The sequence below is a fragment of the Asterias amurensis genome, chromosome 2 (assembly GCF_032118995.1).
Source record: "Asterias amurensis chromosome 2, ASM3211899v1".
NCBI lineage: Eukaryota > Metazoa > Echinodermata > Asteroidea > Forcipulatida > Asteriidae > Asterias > Asterias amurensis.
Window position 1 is genome coordinate 9,865,291 of NC_092649.1, and position 17,482 is coordinate 9,882,772.

A 17,482-nucleotide genomic window follows, 5' to 3' on the forward strand; every position below is an offset into this window, starting at 1 on the left:
ATAAGGAATCCGTGATTTTATGTTTGTTTTGTCCATATGTTATGGTATTAAAATCCTCCATTTTCTGTTATTGTTGCTGTGTTTTTTTATGTTAAGGTCTGAACGAATAAATAAAAAAACGTTTGGGAGTTACCTTGATCTATAGTCTCAAAAGTGACTGTCACTTTAGGCCACAGTCAAACTCTGGTCAAACTCGATGTCCAAATTTGATTTGATAAACAAACACAACCATAGTACTGATTATAACAAAATATATCTTTGATATTCATTGATAATTATATGTGATAGTATACAAATATTGACTGCTTTGAGTGCTATGGTTGAAACTAAGACACCAGAGGTGATCCCCGGAGCGTTCTTTTTTCCTGAGGCGCAGCCAAAGAAAAATGGAACGGTCCGGGGATCACCAAGGGAGTCGTAGTTTTAACTATAGCACGAGTTAAAGCAGTCAATATTTGTTTTATAACGCCCCAACAGACTATTTATCATATCCGTACACGTAACGTTCAGACACGCGTTTCAGATACACAGACGCACAACTGATTGGGTCCGGATGGGTAAAAAGACGTGTGGGTACTGCACCCTGTGTGATAGTCGTCGGACTACCATACGACAAATGATGCACCATCACACAGCAAACGATGCACTATCACACGTACACCGTCTAGGAAACCTAAGACACATCATGTGACACGCTCTAAACCAATGAAAAGGCAGAATATTTCTAAGGGGTGTTATGTTGGTAGAGGGGCAAGACATTAATCAAGGCCATAGGTTCAAGTCCCACTCTAGTCACAGCCTGTAAGCATGAAAAGCTTGCGAAGCACAAGAAAATCTTGGTTTACAGATACTGGTTACCATCAAAAATTCCATAAAGTTGACATTGTTGCAACTGGCGCCCCGCTCATTTTTTGCCTCAAGGCTATTGCTAAACATTTTTTTTTTTTGCTAAACATATTTATGAAATTGGGCCCAGATCTGTAAAAAAATAAAGATTTGTCGTACTTCAGAAGAGCGCTATGACCCATTTCAATCTACGAGTGTCACATCATATTGCTTATTTTTTTGTCTGTTCATTTTTACTCGTTCATCTCTACGTGGAGTTGGTCCCTATCAGCACCCTTGTCAAGATTACAAAGATCCTTCATTTCGTAAGAAGCATCACCACCTGGTGCTCCTGAAATGTGTTCAGGGGCAAACTGTGGAAACAAAAGGAAAAACAAGACAAAAATAAAGTAAGGTCATGGGTTCCAGTCCCACCAGAATGATTTGCGAGTGGAATATTTTTCACAGAACTCGGGGAAGACAGAGTGCGTAGCAGGAAGTCAATCAGAGCATACTGTGAGTGTTGTAGTTGTTAAACCCACGGTTGTTTTAAGGACCACCATCACTCAGAGAGAGGGAAAGTCTTATGTAGTCGAAGTCTCCCCAAACCTCGCTAGATTGTACTCAAGAAGGATATGAGTTCTATATGAGAAGCTACTATTATTTTTATTACCTTGTTTACTGAATGTCCTTCTAGATCAGAAGAAATCTGCTGGATCGCATCATGTAAAGTGACAAACATTCGATCTAAGCCGACTTGTTTCATGAAGCCACTCTGCAGTAACATCTCACGCACGTTTTCTACAAAACAAATTATAACCAAATGAAATATTATAACAAATTACTCTGATGCATTTTTCTGAAGAGCTGTGATACTTTTATGTGATGGTAATCAGAGTCCGGTGCTCTTATCTGCTCGGCCACAATACTATCTCCAAGAACTCAAACACAGCTTTAAAGGCAGTGGACACTATTGGTAATTACTCAAAATAATTATTATAATAAAACCTTTCTTGATTACCAGATGGGGAGAGGTTGATAATATAAAACATTGTGAGAAACAGCTCCCTCTGAAGTGACGTAGTTTTAGAGAAAGAACTAATTTTCCACGAATTTGATTTCGAGACCTCAGATTTAGAATTTGAGGTCTCGAAATTAACCTTCTGAAAGCACACAACTCCGTGTGACCATGGTGCGACAAGGGTGTTTTTTTTCTTCATAATTATCTCCCAACTTCGACGACCGCTTGAGCTCAAATTTTCACAGGTTTGTTATTTTATGCATTTGTTGAGATACACCAACTGTGAAGACTAGTCTTTGACAATTACCAATAGTGTCCAATACTATCTCCAAGAATTCAAACACAGCTTTAAAGGCAGTGGACACTATATTGGTAATTACTCAAATTAATTATCATAAAACCTTTCTTGATTACCAGATGGGGAGAGGTTGATAATATAAAACATTGTGAGAAACAGCTCCCTCTGAAGTGACGTAGTTTTAGAGAAAGAACTAATTTTCCACGAATTTGATTTCGAGACCTCAGATTTAGAATTTGAGGTCTCGAAATTAACCTTCTGAAAGCACACAACTCCGTGTGACCATGGTGCGACAAGGGTGTTTTTTTTCTTCATAATTATCTCCCAACTTCGACGACCGCTTGAGCTCAAATTTTCACAGGTTTGTTATTTTATGCATTTGTTGAGATACACCAACTGTGAAGACTAGTCTTTGACAATTACCAATAGTGTCCAATACTATCTCCAAGTATTCAAACACAGCTTTAAAGGCAGTGGACACTATATTGGTAATTACTCAAATTAATTATCATAAAACCTTTCTTGATTACCAGATGGGGAGAGGTTGATAATATAAAACATTGTGAGAAACAGCTCCCTCTGAAGTGACGTAGTTTTAGAGAAAGAACTAATTTTCCACAAATTTGATTTCGAGACCTCAGATTTAGAATTTGAGATCACGAAATCAACCTTCTGAAAGCACACAACTCCGTGTGACCATGGTGTGACAAGGGTGTTTTTTTTCTTCATAATTATCTCCCAACTTCGACGACCGCTTCAGCTCAAATTTTCACAGGTTTGTTATTTTATGCATTTGTTGGGATACACCAACTGTGAAGACTAGTCTTTGACAATTACCAATAGTGTCCAGTGTCTTTAAGCATTTACCTTTACAGTGCGCGATCACCACGTTGATCCCGATCTTCTCATAGTCAGCAATGATGCTCTTGAGGGCGCTAATCCCAACGCAGTCGATGAAGCTGACCGAGCCGAGGTCCAGAACGAGTGAGTGGGTGCCATCCTCCAGTGTCGTCTCTATACTCTCAACATTTCCGTTGTCATTGTGATGATTATGATTTTCTACCTGGTTTAACTGTTCAATCAAGTCTTTTTTGTGGTCGTTGACAATGGTTGTATTGTTAGACGTCATCTAATGCACAATGGAAGAAGTGAGGTTTTTTTTTAGGGACGGCACAAAGGTAAGTTTGATCAATTAATACTGCACTTTGTTTGTTTACCTATTTATTTATTTTATTTTATATATCTTTTCTTGGGGGTGGGTAGATGGGGATTTTTACACCATTTATGGTAATCCCTGAAAGATTAAGAAAATGGAAGTGATAGTTTAGCTTTTAATGACCCAATCTGAAATTTAAAAGAGGACGTATTAATTGATAATTCCATGTAAAACCTATTAACCTGTTAAAGTTTAACCTCAAACTGCTCAAATTGTCACCTACACTTAAAAAACCCCACAGTTTTTCTATTCGTTAGGCCTAAAAATAATTGTACGTTGACCGAACAGGCCAAGAAAATTAGAATTTGTTTATTTTGGTCAACTTTTATTCTTAAAAAAATATTGTGAAAACTTGGGTTTAATCCGTTATGTAAGGCGGGAGAAAATATGGAAAAAAAATCATAATCCACAATTTTCAACATGTAAATAAATTTGAGTTGCAAAAACCCAAATCAGCAGTTGGTATTTATGCTAGATTTTCAGATACAGCTTTCTGGAATATGGAGGGATGTGATTGCTTGTCTTAAAAAAAGCCTGAAAAAGTTAAACTGTCTGGAAATGTGAGTCCTATCCTTGCAAGCGCAAGCTCGCCCCTTGCGGCATGGGGTGTTCGGGGTCTGCCCAAGGGCCACAGAATATTTTGAAGTCAAGATGCTCTGTGTGACTAATTCACAAGGAAACATTTCACAGAAAATAAATTGTTCTAGTATGAGTGTCACAATCAGTACGCTTTCAGACTAACAATTTAACCATTTATGTTTTTCTATCCTGACCAATCCTTATGTAATATCTGTAAGCCTGGGGGATTTTAGTTTTCCACATTAAGCGCTATAATAATAAAAATAATTTCTTACAATAGTGCCCTGGTAACTAATTCCTCTATTCGTCTTAATGTGTGAACTTTAAATTGCTGCTAAAGCAATCACACAACATCGGGAAACAGTTTTGTCCAAAGGCCCACACTTCGTGTATCACAACGTACATATAAAATAACAAACCTGTGAACATTTAGGCTCAACAGGTCATCGGAGTCTGGAGAAATTAACGGGAAAACCCACCCTTGTTTCCGCACGTTTCGCCGTGTCATGACATGTGTTTATTAAAAATAAATCTGTTATTTTCGATATCGAGAATTGATAATTGTTTTAATGTGTTTTTCAAAAAGTAAAGCATTTCATCAAATAATATTTCAAGGGAAATGGAATTTTTCACCATTACCTTCTGTAAACCCTGTAAGTTATTTGTACACCTGTGAACTTTAAATTGTTGTTCGGTTCAGAAAGTGTCTAATGGTTGGAAGTTTTATACTTTGTAAAAAACAAGGCCCAGGCTCTATGGACCTTTTATTTATAATTGTGATGTCACATGACCTCACCTCATATTCTTCATCTAGTTTTGGGTGTTTAGACATCTTCTTCCTCCGTCTGACTTCCTTTTTCTTTGCTCTGGTCTCCATTTTGATCCTCTTGGTCTCTGCCTTGGCTCTTGTTCTAAGAATCTCAGGTGGGTTCAACTTGGATTTACCGTATAAGGTACTCTTAACGTAGTCGGAGTTTGCATAGTACAGGGGGCTGTGAACACGGAAAATCTTGATACCTTGTATCGGCTCAGCCTGTGGGAAATCACATTATAGAATGATTTGATGAATAGAGATTAAAGGTGCTGGACACTATTGGTAATTACTCAAAACAATTGTTAGCATAAAAAGTGACTTAGTAACAAGCAATGGAGAGCTGTTGATAGTATAAAGCATTGTGAAAATCAGCTTCCTCTGAAGTAACATAGTTTTCGAGAAAGAAATAGTTTTCCACTAAAGTATTTTAATTTGATTTTAAGATCTCAGAATTAGATTTTGAAGTCCCCAAACCAAGCAGCTTCAGGTGACGAGGGTGTTTCTTCTTTCATTATTTGTCTTGCAACTTCGATGAGTTCAAATTTTCACAGGTTTGTTATATTATGCACATGTTGAGATACACTAAGTGCGAAGACCGGTCTTTGACAACTACCAGTGTGTCCAGTGTCTTTGCATGGTGTGAAGGACAATAATAAACTATACAAAACTTGCTTGTACAACTATATAATATTCTCCTTTGAGGGAGTGTTGGCTCTAAAAAAAAAAACGGTTTAATTTTGATGTTTCGAACAGTATACTCTGCTTGTCTTCAGGAAAAAGCTTGTTAACATTTTAAAGGGAATCATCAACCATGTCTAGGACAAAATCAGAGTTTGCAAGAACAATATGCTACAATATTCAGGATGGTATTTCAACATTGAAAAACACACTTTCAATAAGACACTGGACACTATTGGTAATTGTCAAAGACCAGTCTTCTCACTTGGCGTATCTGAACATATGCAAAAGATAACAAACCAGAGAAAATTTTAACTCTTGTTTGGTCTTCGAAGTTCCGAGATAATAGTGGAAGAAAAAAACACCCTTGTCATACGAAGTTGTATCTCTGTACTCTTTTCTTAAATTTGCCTTTTTAACACTGCCTTGGAATATGTTCGGTCAAAGAAAGGTGGTTCTTGACAAACCTTGTATTATTTCTATTTTGTAGGTATATTAATATATGAAACTATTATTTTTTGTTGGCACAACTTGGAAAACAAGTTGACCATTCAGACACTCATGGTTCCCTTTGGAAGTGAAGAAAAAATGGAAACAATTTGTTTGACGTACATCTTTGTAGTAAGCAACATCTCTGTAGATGTCAGTGCCAGGTATTTTTCCCATCAGGGAACAGTCCGGCTTCTGGGTTCTCACGACGACCGTCATGATAGCAAAGACCACACCCACTGCTAGCCCTAAGTCAACGCCCAGGAGAGCTGTGGAAGACCATGTGACTAACCATATCATCTGTAATTGAGAGTGCATTCATAAAAAATAAATTAATGCAAAAAAAAAAAGAAAGATGAAAGGGCACTGCAAGCGACTTCATGAAACGCCATTAATCCTATCTCGAGTTAGGACGAGTAACTAAGTCCTAACTTAGGGTGGGTTCAATGCATCCTAACGTCCATGGATACGGAACTTAACTTCTCATAAGTCCCAAGATTAATCTTAAGTTAAGTAGAGTTTGGTGAACCAACGACTGGACACGTTTTGGTAATAAGTCAAAGACTAGTATTCCCACTTTAGTCCAGTCGTACTCCAGCTTGACCTACAAAAAATTGCAACAGAATTTATTTCAACTGTTATGGGGTCTATAGACACCAAAGTTTAACATATCAACAGTCCTCCAAAATCAATGAGGCGGAAAGTGATCAAATTTGCATAATTATGTTAATTAGTTTCCGCCATTAGCTGAAAATGAAAAAACATGCATTGAAGGCTAGCATGCTCAAAATAGTGTCTATACCCATGTTTTCATGGTCAAGCAGTCCAATGAAGAAAGGAATAACCTTTAAAAGTGACGAAAAGTCTTCAAATTTGCAAAATTAACTAATTGTGTTAATTAGTTTCTGCCATTAGCTGAAAATGAAAAAACCATGAATATCTTGACAACAAAGAGGGCTAGCATGCTCATACCCATGTTTTCATGGTCAAGGAGTCCAATGATGAAAGGAATAACCTTTATAATGTTGCATAATTGTGTTAATTTTCAGCTAATGGCGGAAACTAATTAACATAATTATGCAAATTTGATCACTTTCCATGCATATCTTGACAACAAAGAGGGCTAGCATGCTCAAAATGGTGTCTATACCCACGTTTTCATGGTTAAGACGTCCAATGAAGAAAGGAATAACCTTTTAAAAGTGTTGGAAAGCTTTCAAATTTCCAAAATTATGTTAATTAGTTTCCGCTAATTAGCTGAAAATGAAAAAAAGGCAAATCTTTAAAACAAAGAAGGCTAACATGCTTTAAATGGTGTCTATACCCATGTTTTTATGGTCAAGGAGTTCAATGAAAAATGAATTACCATTCAAAAGCCTTCAAATTTGCACAGTTATGTTAATTAGTTTCTTCCATTGGTGGAAAAACATGCATATCTTTCATTAGCTGCAGGTGGCAAGTCAGTTTTCACTGGCAACAGGTTCTGTTTGACCATTGCCAATTCAGTTGAGCGAGAGGTTGTCTCGGGAAACTCTGATGATCATGTTGAATCATTCGTCAGCTGATCTACGAATGTTAGTCTCCTCCTGCCCTTGCTGTTGTTTCCATCCATGGTTTCCCAAAGAATAAGGGTGCCAACAGCTAGCTCTGGATGGCGGACAGAGTGGCCAGTCATCCTCATCCTTCGTTCTCAATTGACAGATGATTGACGATGCCCTTGGTAGGGCATTGTAGGGCTTGGAGTTGGGCATGCGGTCCTCTTAAATATAGTGCCTCAGTAGGTGCCAAATTGCTAGCCTCAACATATTTCGAGCTCTGTCAGTCTGTTAAAGTCTTGTCACTGAAGTTCTTCAATCGCAGTTTATTAAGAACAGTGTTTTGATCTCCGCTGTAGAGAAATGCAGTACCTTTTCAGCAGCGTGGATGATCTTCCTTTGGGCTCTCCACCATGAAAGTATCAGCCACTTTTGACAGTCATGCCCAACAGCGATCCATGCGACGAACGACACCCTTCCAGGAAGTATTTGTTGATGAATGGGTGCTTCTACAAAATGTCCAAGAGGCCATTGCAGCATCCTTTGTCCAATGACACTGTGCTTGTTGGGATGACAGCGACCTGTTAGTGCTACTTCTCACCATGCATATACTATAAGGTAGATCCTTATTCTTCATGCCAAAGCCGACACAAAACAAAAATTGCATGTGGAACATCCGGAAGGAGGAGCTTGGCCCTTCTGTGTGCTCAAGGCTACTTTTTGTACTTGGGGGGTGTGACACCACACCAAGGCTGTATGGCATTGGAAAGCAAGTAGGCCTGTCCACAAGATCTGCACCAATGAATTGTCAAAACTGGCTGATACTTTCATGATTGAAAGAACAAAGAAAGAGGACATCATCCATGCTTGTGAAAAGACCCTTGCAATCCTCTTAAGTGAGATCAAGACACTGGTCTTAGCAAACTCTGATTCAAGAACTTCTATACACGGGTGTAAACACCATTTTGAACATCCTAGCCGTCTTTGTTTCAAAGATGTGTTTCATTAACATAAAAACTAGCAAATTTGAAGGCTTTTTGACACTTTTGACTCCTTGACCATGAAAACACGGGTATATACACCATTTTTAGCATGCTAGCCCAGTACCTTCCCTTTAAACCAAAGCTCTATACACAGATAGGTGTTATTATTCAATTGAACAACAAAAGAGAGAGTGTTGTAGAGTGTCGCGGCTGAGTGGTTAAGAGCATCGAATTCAAGTTCTGGTGTAGTCACCGGAGTGTGGGTTCGAATCCCGGTCGTGACACTTGTGTCTTTGAGCAAGATACTTTACTATAATTGCTTCTCTTCACCCAGGGGTATAAATGGGTACCTGGTTGGGTAGAGGTTGATATTATGAATGAAAAGCTTTCGGAGCACCACGGCAGCTCGGGGCTGTATACTCCCTACTGGGAGCTGAGAAAGATTAAAGGGATGATTATTGGCCCAATGACCAGGAGACTAATGTAAAGCGCATTGATACAGTTTATTGTAAAATGCGCTATATAAGAACTTGTTATTATTATTATTATTAAAAGAAAGCGGAACTTTCTCGGACTGAGTTTACTGGCCTGGTTCCAAACTCAGTAGCCTCTGCATGCCGTGCAGTCCAGTAAAATGAAGAAAATGATTCAATATTGAAGAAAATGTTCTCATACAACAAATGTTTTAAAGATCTGATTTGATTTTTTTACATTCTTGAAATTGAACTACAAATTCCTTCTAATTCTTAAAAACTTACACAGTCTATTTTTGAATACTTCCATAAAACTTTGATATCTTTAAACTGACGGAACATTCCCCGAAGCGCTACAACAACAATTGCAGCAAGACAGCTCTGTAAGACAAGAAAAAAAGATTGAAAAAAAAGTGAAATTTTGTTACAAACACATTGAGACTTCATGATGATGGATTAGCGGTGCACAAACGCACATAGCAACAGGTAGCCAGCTGGCCACTGCAACCCCAGTTTTCACTCGTGTTAGGAAGATTAAAGGAACACGTTGCCTTGGATCGGTCGAGTTGGTCTTTGAAAATCGTTCTGTAACCGTTTGTTGTAAAATTTATATGGTTAGAAAGATATTGTAAAAGTAGAATACAATGATCTACACATATACGCCTCGAAACTGCGTGGTTTTCTTTTTACCCTGTCGACTAACACGGTCGGCCATTTATGGGAGTCAAAATTTTGACTCCCATAAATGGCCGACCGTGATAGTTTGCGACGTTAAAGGAAAACCGTGCAGTTTCGAGTGATACTTGTGTGGATCATTATATTCTACTTTTAAAACATCTTTCTAACCATATGCATTTTATAACAAACGGTTTCAAACGCTTTTAATAGACCAACTCGTCCGATCCAAGGCAACGTGTTCCTTTAAAGAATTCAGACATAATGAAAACTCAAAGCCAAGTGACAGTGGTAAATTTGCACCTTCTTTTAAGTAAAAGTCTTCTACAAATATATATTTTAGCCCATGGGTTCTATCAAGAAATGTAGATAAAGACGGACAAATTAATATGGTTCGTAAACCAATAGTGTGATTGTGCTGCATGTATATACGGTGCCTGCAAAGGGAATACTATTCATACACGACAATAGATGTGGCGGGGGCTGTACAGATCTTCGGATCAAAGTCTGTATTTGTTTTTGTACTGTTATGGAAAATTAAACAATATTATTAATTGTAATCTAATAATAATACACACAACTAGTATTAGTAAATAGACTGGACTCAAGTATTAAAGAAGAAGAAAAAAGAAAGAAAAAAAAATTGTTTTCTTTCTTGGCATGGGTTGACATGTTCAAAGTCTGTAACAAAACAAGAGCACATACAGAATGGTTTTTGACTTGTTTTACTTTCAAAACCTTTGCCAGCCAATGGGTATCTATAATTTGCCTAAAGGCGTGACATACAACTCTTTGATTACGAGACAAAATCTGACGCACATCTAACACGAACAGATGGTTCATCTGTTATCGAATTTGTGTCCCTATCCCTTTGCTGATCGTCAAACCCCTCCTCATCTAGCGTCCGGTACCATGAGTTGATTAATTGGACTTACAAGACTAAAGACGAGAGTTGATGGGTCACATTGTTTGAACAAGCAACCAGTTCATTGTTTGTAAAACAACTGCTAAACAAGCAAAGCTAGGTACCGTCCTGTCATACATCATTCAGTACTGTGACAGGGTGTTTGCTCTACAACGTTTCAGACAGGCGCTCCAGGGTCGCTCCAGGGTCGAACCAAATTCAGAATTAAGTACATGAAAAGTTTGACGTCTGAAACAGATCGAGAGATCGACTGTTGCAGTTGTTCGGAACAACTCTTACGCACCTTGGTTTCAGACGTCATGAGCCGAGCCATGTTGCAAAAAAATATATTATTATAAATAGCTTATTAGTGTTATGTCATAAAAGGAAGGGAATCAAAACGGAATAATTAAAAAAAACTAAAAGATGCTCGGTTTGACTTTTTGCCAATTTGACCCAAACATTTATATTGAAATTTGAAATGGCTAATAATAGAAATGAGAAAATTTCAAGCTTTCATTAAAGTATTGCATGAACAACTCCAGTCAGTCAACGATAACAGGAAATTCTGTAAGTATAACTAAAAACACAAATATGAATTGTTGTCAGGATCACATCCAGACAGCAATGTACAAACAATAATGCATGTTACATTGTGCATATTATGCATTGTCTGTGGTAAATATGCAAAAGTTTTTGCATAAATAAACATACATACAAATTTTTTCTGTAAATTTTGGGTCATGCAACTTTAAAAAAAACAGTAATTTTTGTATTTGTTTTTAAATTTAAATTATAAACAAGAAAGAAAGCCCATACCTTTGGCAATGAGTAAAAAAGTGGTGCTATAAAAAGCAACACAATTAGAATGAATACACAGGAAAACAGACTCGTCAACTGCAAGGAAAAATACAATAAAAAATACAATCAGTATTGAATTATCAAAGTTGAGGAAAAATTTGTTGGTTTCACTTTTCAGTTAATGTTTCTAGATTTCCTCACAGGACAAATATGACAAAAAAGACAACTTTATTTTTTATATATTTTTCTTTCAAAAATAAATCAAAACATTTGAAGTTTTTAATCTCAAAAACAATTTTCAAGTAATAAACCACAAGGAAAACTGACTGAGTAAATTTTAAACAACTTGAGGTTGAATAAAGAATATAATAACCCCCCCCCCCAAAAAAAAAAAAAATAACCAGAGCTTTTTATTAGCATTTATCATTCTTTTTAAAATGCGGAATTCCGCGGAAACGCGGAAGAGTTGCATGCCTGGCTGCGGCCTTCAGATTAACATGCTCACGCTCTACCAATTAAGCCATCTAGCCCTTTACGTTGGCGATCTTTCTATTTTGTCAATATCTTTGTTCCAAGGGTGCTAGTCAGAAGCCGTACAACCGGTAACTGCTGTGTAAGCCAGGGATCACACCAAGGTTTACCCAGGTTTACCAAGGTTTACCCAGGTTTAAGTCTTGCTCTGGTAAATGTTTCTTTGTTCATGTCCAAGTTAAAAATATATATATATAATTGTCATTTTGTGAGGAGTCTTACAAAACAAACCAAAAAAAGAGGGGGGGGGGGTTATATTCTGAATTGGAAAAGAGGAAGTGGTTGATCCCACTTAACTTTTGTACAGTGTGTTTCAGTTTCTATTGTATTGTTTTGAAAGGAAACAGGAAATCAGCTGATGATCAGCTGAAAAGTTGCATGCCTGATTATATAACATATGGTTTCTTTTTAAAATTGAATATCAAAATCAATACCTCAAAGCATTTATGAAAATCAACATTGTTGGGAAAATACAAAAAGCAGATACGCACTTGAGTCTTGCCTCCAGATATTTCTTGGAGTAGTGATCGAGACAATGAGGTAGCAGCTGGGTAACATAAGAAGAAAGATCCAACGACACTCATAGAACCTAGAGCAACCAACTCCTGTAAAGGGGGAAACAGTACAAGTGAGATATTTCTTGGAGTAGTGATCAAGACAATGAGGTCGTAGCTAGATAACATAAGAAGAGAGATCCAACGACACTCATAGAACCTAGAGCAACCAACTCCTGTAAAGGGGGAAACAGTACAAGTGAGATATTGCTTGGAGTAGTGATCAAGACAATGAGGTCGTAGCTAGATAACATAAGAAGAGAGATCCAACGACACTCATAGAACCTAGAGCAACCAACTCCTGTAAAGGGGGAAACAGTACAAGTGAGATATTGCTTGGAGTAGTGATCAAGACAATGAGGTAGCAGCTGGGTAACATAAGAAGAAAGATCCAACGACACTCATAGAACCTAGAGCAACCAACTCCTGTAAAGGGGGAAACAGTACAAGTGAGATATTTCTTGGAGTAGTGATCAAGACAATGAGGTAGCAGCTGGGTAACATAAGAAGAAAGATCCAACGACACTCATAGAACCTAGAGCAACCAACTCCTGTAAAGGGGGAAACAGTACAAGTGAGATATTTCTTGGAGTAGTGATCAAGACAATGAGGTAGTAGCTAGGTAACATAAGAAGAGAGATCCAACGACACTCATAGAACCTAGAGCAACCAACTCCTGTAAAGGGGGAAACAGTACAAGTGAGATATTTCTTGGAGTAGTGATCAAGACAATGAGGTAGTAGCTAGGTAACATAAGAAGAGAGATCCAACGACACTCATAGAACCTAGAGCAACCAACTCCTGTAAATGGGGAAACAGTACAAGTGAGATATTTCTTGGAGTAGTGATCAAGACAATGAGGTAGCAGCTGGGTAACATAAGAAGAAAGATCCAACGACACTCATAGAACCTAGAGCAACCAACTCCTGTAAAGGGGGAAACAGTACAAGTGAGATATTTCTTGGAGTAGTGATCAAGACAATGAGGTAGTAGCTAGGTAACATAAGAAGAGAGATCCAACGACACTCATAGAACCTAGAGCAACCAACTCCTGTAAAGGGGGAAACAGTACAAGTGAGATATTTCTTGGAGTAGTGATCAAGACAATGAGGTCGTAGCTAGGTAACATAAGAAGAGAGATCCAACGACACTCATAGAACCTAGAGCAACCAACTCCTGTAAAGGGGGAAACAGTACAAGTGAGATATTTCTTGGAGTAGTGATCAAGACAATGAGGTAGTAGCTAGGTAACATAAGAAGAGAGATCCAACGACACTCATAGAACCTAGAGCAACCAACTCCTGTAAATGGGGAAACAGTACAAGTGAGATATTTCTTGGAGTAGTGATCAAGACAATGAGGTAGTAGCTGGGTAACATAAGAAGAGAGATCCAACGACACTCATAGAACCTAGAGCAACCAACTCCTGTAAAGGGGGAAACAGTACAAGTGAGATATTTCTTGGAGTAGTGATCAAGACAATGAGGTAGCAGCTGGGTAACATAAGAAGAAAGATCCAACGACACTCATAGAACCTAGAGCAACCAACTCCTGTAAAGGGGGAAACAGTACAAGTGAGATATTTCTTGGAGTAGTGATCAAGACAATGAGGTAGCAGCTGGGTAACATAAGAAGAAAGATCCAACGACACTCATAGAACCTAGAGCAACCAACTCCTGTAAAGGGGGAAACAGTACAAGTGAGATATTTCTTGGAGTAGTGATCAAGACAATGAGGTAGTAGCTGGGTAACATAAGAAGAGAGATCCAACGACACTCATAGAACCTAGAGCAACCAACTCCTGTAAAGGGGGAAACAGTACAAGTGAGATATTTCTTGGAGTAGTGATCAAGACAATGAGGTAGCAGCTGGGTAACATAAGAAGAAAGATCCAACGACACTCATAGAACCTAGAGCAACCAACTCCTGTAAAGGGGGAAACAGTACAAGTGAGATATTTCTTGGAGTAGTGATCAAGACAATGAGGTAGCAGCTGGGTAACATAAGAAGAAAGATCCAACGACACTCATAGAACCTAGAGCAACCAACTCCTGTAAAGGGGGAAACAGTACAAGTGAGATATTTCTTGGAGTAGTGATCAAGACAATGAGGTAGTAGCTGGGTAACATAAGAAGAAAGATCCCTTACCCTTACACTTGTTGCTTCTTTCCTGAGTTCTGAGACAAAAATCCCCAGGCACTTTGATTGGATTCAAACACAAGACCTTTGCATTGCTAGAACAGGGCCGAATTTCATGGCTCTGCTTACCGCCGAATTCTGCGTCTACGATCACGATTTTCTGCGCTAAGTGTCAAATTTCTACGCTTACCCTGGTAAGCATAGAATGCCTTGTAACATGGAGTACGCAAGCGCAGAAGCCAAAATTCGCAGCTAACCTGTGAAATACGCTTGCCGTTAGCACACAATTCCCTGCTTCTGTAAGCACTGATTCTGTGCTTACAGTAAGCAGAGCCATGAAATTGGGCCCAGATGTCTTACGACTACACTACTCAGCTAGTCCAGCGGATAGAGGCAGTTTGAATCCTGTTTATTAGCAGTTGGTACCACTATGATTTTAATTATGCATCGGGATAAATAATGTTTCTTCGTTTTTTGCCCAAACACCAATGTGTATTTTTTTCAACGGGCTTACACACCGGACCTGCCCATTATTGTACTGGTTAAAAACCAAATACGATCTATTAGGTTTTAGAGCCAGTGAGATTATCTTTGGGACTTGGGTTGAACAGAGAATATTCTTGCCTGGAATTTTCCTGCAATGCAAGAACAGTAAAACCCCCTTTCATTAAATTTGTGTTGGATGGGTTGTGTTGGGTTTGTGGTTTAACTTTGTATTTTTGTTTTTGATGAACAAAATCTCCTAACAAAAAACCAAAGGGACACTTAAGGGTATGAAAGAGTTATCTCAACAACATCAGACAATCACCTATAGTACATACTTAAAAACATTAATCAAATTGCATCAGTTTACAAGAGATTACTGTACAGCGTCATGAGCAATGATTGTTTGAATATGGCGCCAAATAAATGTTACGGTTGATTGATTGACGACTACAATAAAATATAAAGACTCTAAAAGCTTAAACAGGAAAAGAATGTCAGATGTTGGTAAACACGCTACAGGTAGGGATTTCCAAAGTGCAGCAGTACGAGTGGATAAGCTATTTGAATATCTCTCTTGAAACGGATACAATGAAGCGATGAGAAAGTGCGGAAAAGTGCAAGTGCTTATTACAGTGCTTGCTCTTTTAAGAAAAAATGTTTATGACATATTAATTCAGTTGAAAAGCCTAAGGAACTTTCAGTACTCCAGGCACTCTTTTAGGCCTGCATTTTGTGTCTTTAAGATTGTTAATTTCAATTACCATATCTGTAAAGATCAAAAGGTAGTTAAAGCCATTGGACCCTTTCGGTTCAGAAAAAAAAAAAGTTCACAGATTTAAAAATAACTTACAGGGTTTACAGAAGGCAATGGTGAAAGACTTCTCTTGAAATATTATTCCATGAAATGCTTTACTTTTTGAGAAAACATTAAAACAATATAAATTCTCGTTAACGAGAATTACGGATTTAGTTTTAACACATGTCATGACACGGCAAAATGCGCGGAAACAAGGGTGAGGGTTTCCATTGTTTTCTCCCGACTCCGATGACCGATTGAGCCTAAATTTTCACAGGTTTGTTATTTGATGTAGAAGTTGTGGTACACAAAGTGTGGGCCTCGGAAAACACTGTTTACCGAAAGGGTCCAATGGCTTTAAATACAAAATTTGCATAAATTTGAAAAAAATTAATACAAAAATCCTCAAATGAATGTTCTTCTTGAAGTTTCTTATTGCTAAACAGGTACTATGGTAATAACTTTACCTGGTTTGCATCGATTTCGTAGTTGTTTTTCTTTGCGAAGATGTAGCTGACCGAAACCGAGACGGAGAAAGTGACGATTGCTATGACGATTGCATCCATTATCATGGACTCCATGTAAGAAAACACCGGTAAACTCGGCAGTGGAAGACTGGAATGACACAAGAGATACATATAATTTAATACAGAAATTCAGTCTCTTTGCACAGTGTAAAGTGTCTTTGCTTAGAGGTGTCAGTCCGAAGTCATTCAACTTGTACCTGGTGTATATAGCCAGGAATCAAACCCAGGTTTATGGTACAACGTAGAAAGTGCTAGGAAACCCAGGTTTATGGTACAACCTAGAAAGTGCTAGGAAACCCAGGTTTATGGTACAACCTAGAAAGTGCTAGGAAACCCAGGTTTATGGTACAACGTAGAAAGCGCTAGGACAGGGATCAAATAGCCTGAATAATCTAATTAAACCTACACCATATAAACAAGGTCAGCCCTTGTGCTCAATAAAATTGCCCTGTTTTCTCCCAAGGGGCAAATGTCATGCCTGCTTACAATCAATGGGCTAAATTAAAAAAAGGAACTAGGGTACCCCAGTTATATCTTGACCTACATTTCAAAACCATTTATTTATTGAAGGCGACAAACAACTGAAACTCTACGATTTCTAATAACAGTTTTCTAACTACACTGTTTTTTTTTTTTTTACACATTATAGAAGCAACACACAACTGACACTAATTACTTGTTACAATTACACTAAAACTCATTACAGGTTACACAGGTTACATGTCTCCTGACGATTACTAGAGAGGAAGCTTGTCGAAACGTTTGAGACCATTTTCAGAACTGACCTCTGCGGTAGTACAGTTAATCATGATCCTATAAGCTAAAGTACATTTTTCTATACCATCCGCCCGGGTAATAGTTTAAAATTAGGACAGTTCTTTTCAGAACTGAGAAGTCTCCCGAAACCCCGAACATCTACTCCACGGTAGTAGAATAAAGCAAAACAGTTCTCTAAGAACAAACTCTACCTGACTCTACCTGGCTTAAATAATAACATCCACTAAATAGTACAATTCTGATTCAAAGAAATATAAAACCTTATCTGTAATAACTGATTGCACATCACCACTTATCAGAACTACCATTTACGGATAGTATAAAGTAACAAAATACAAAATCAATCACCAAGAGGCATTTTACATATCAACTGAACAATGC

At 38.0% G+C, this 17,482-nt stretch overlaps 1 protein-coding gene across 1 annotated transcript in view; it reads right to left on the bottom strand.

Moving 5' to 3' along the window:
• Positions 1-415: 415 nt before the first annotated feature.
• LOC139954415 (prestin-like) overlaps positions 416-17,482 on the bottom strand; it is a 57,168-nt gene continuing 40,101 nt past the window's right edge. Inside the window, exons 9-17 of the mRNA XM_071954208.1 lie at positions 16,265-16,412; positions 12,314-12,427; positions 11,310-11,387; positions 9,197-9,292; positions 6,044-6,220; positions 4,736-4,972; positions 3,012-3,273; positions 1,499-1,626; positions 416-1,199 (exon numbers count right to left, since the gene is read on the bottom strand). Of these exons, the coding sequence (XP_071810309.1) occupies positions 1,080-1,199; positions 1,499-1,626; positions 3,012-3,273; positions 4,736-4,972; positions 6,044-6,220; positions 9,197-9,292; positions 11,310-11,387; positions 12,314-12,427; positions 16,265-16,412 (1,360 nt within the window). The 3' untranslated portion in view covers positions 416-1,079. The remainder of the gene's footprint in view (positions 1,200-1,498; positions 1,627-3,011; positions 3,274-4,735; positions 4,973-6,043; positions 6,221-9,196; positions 9,293-11,309; positions 11,388-12,313; positions 12,428-16,264; positions 16,413-17,482) is intronic.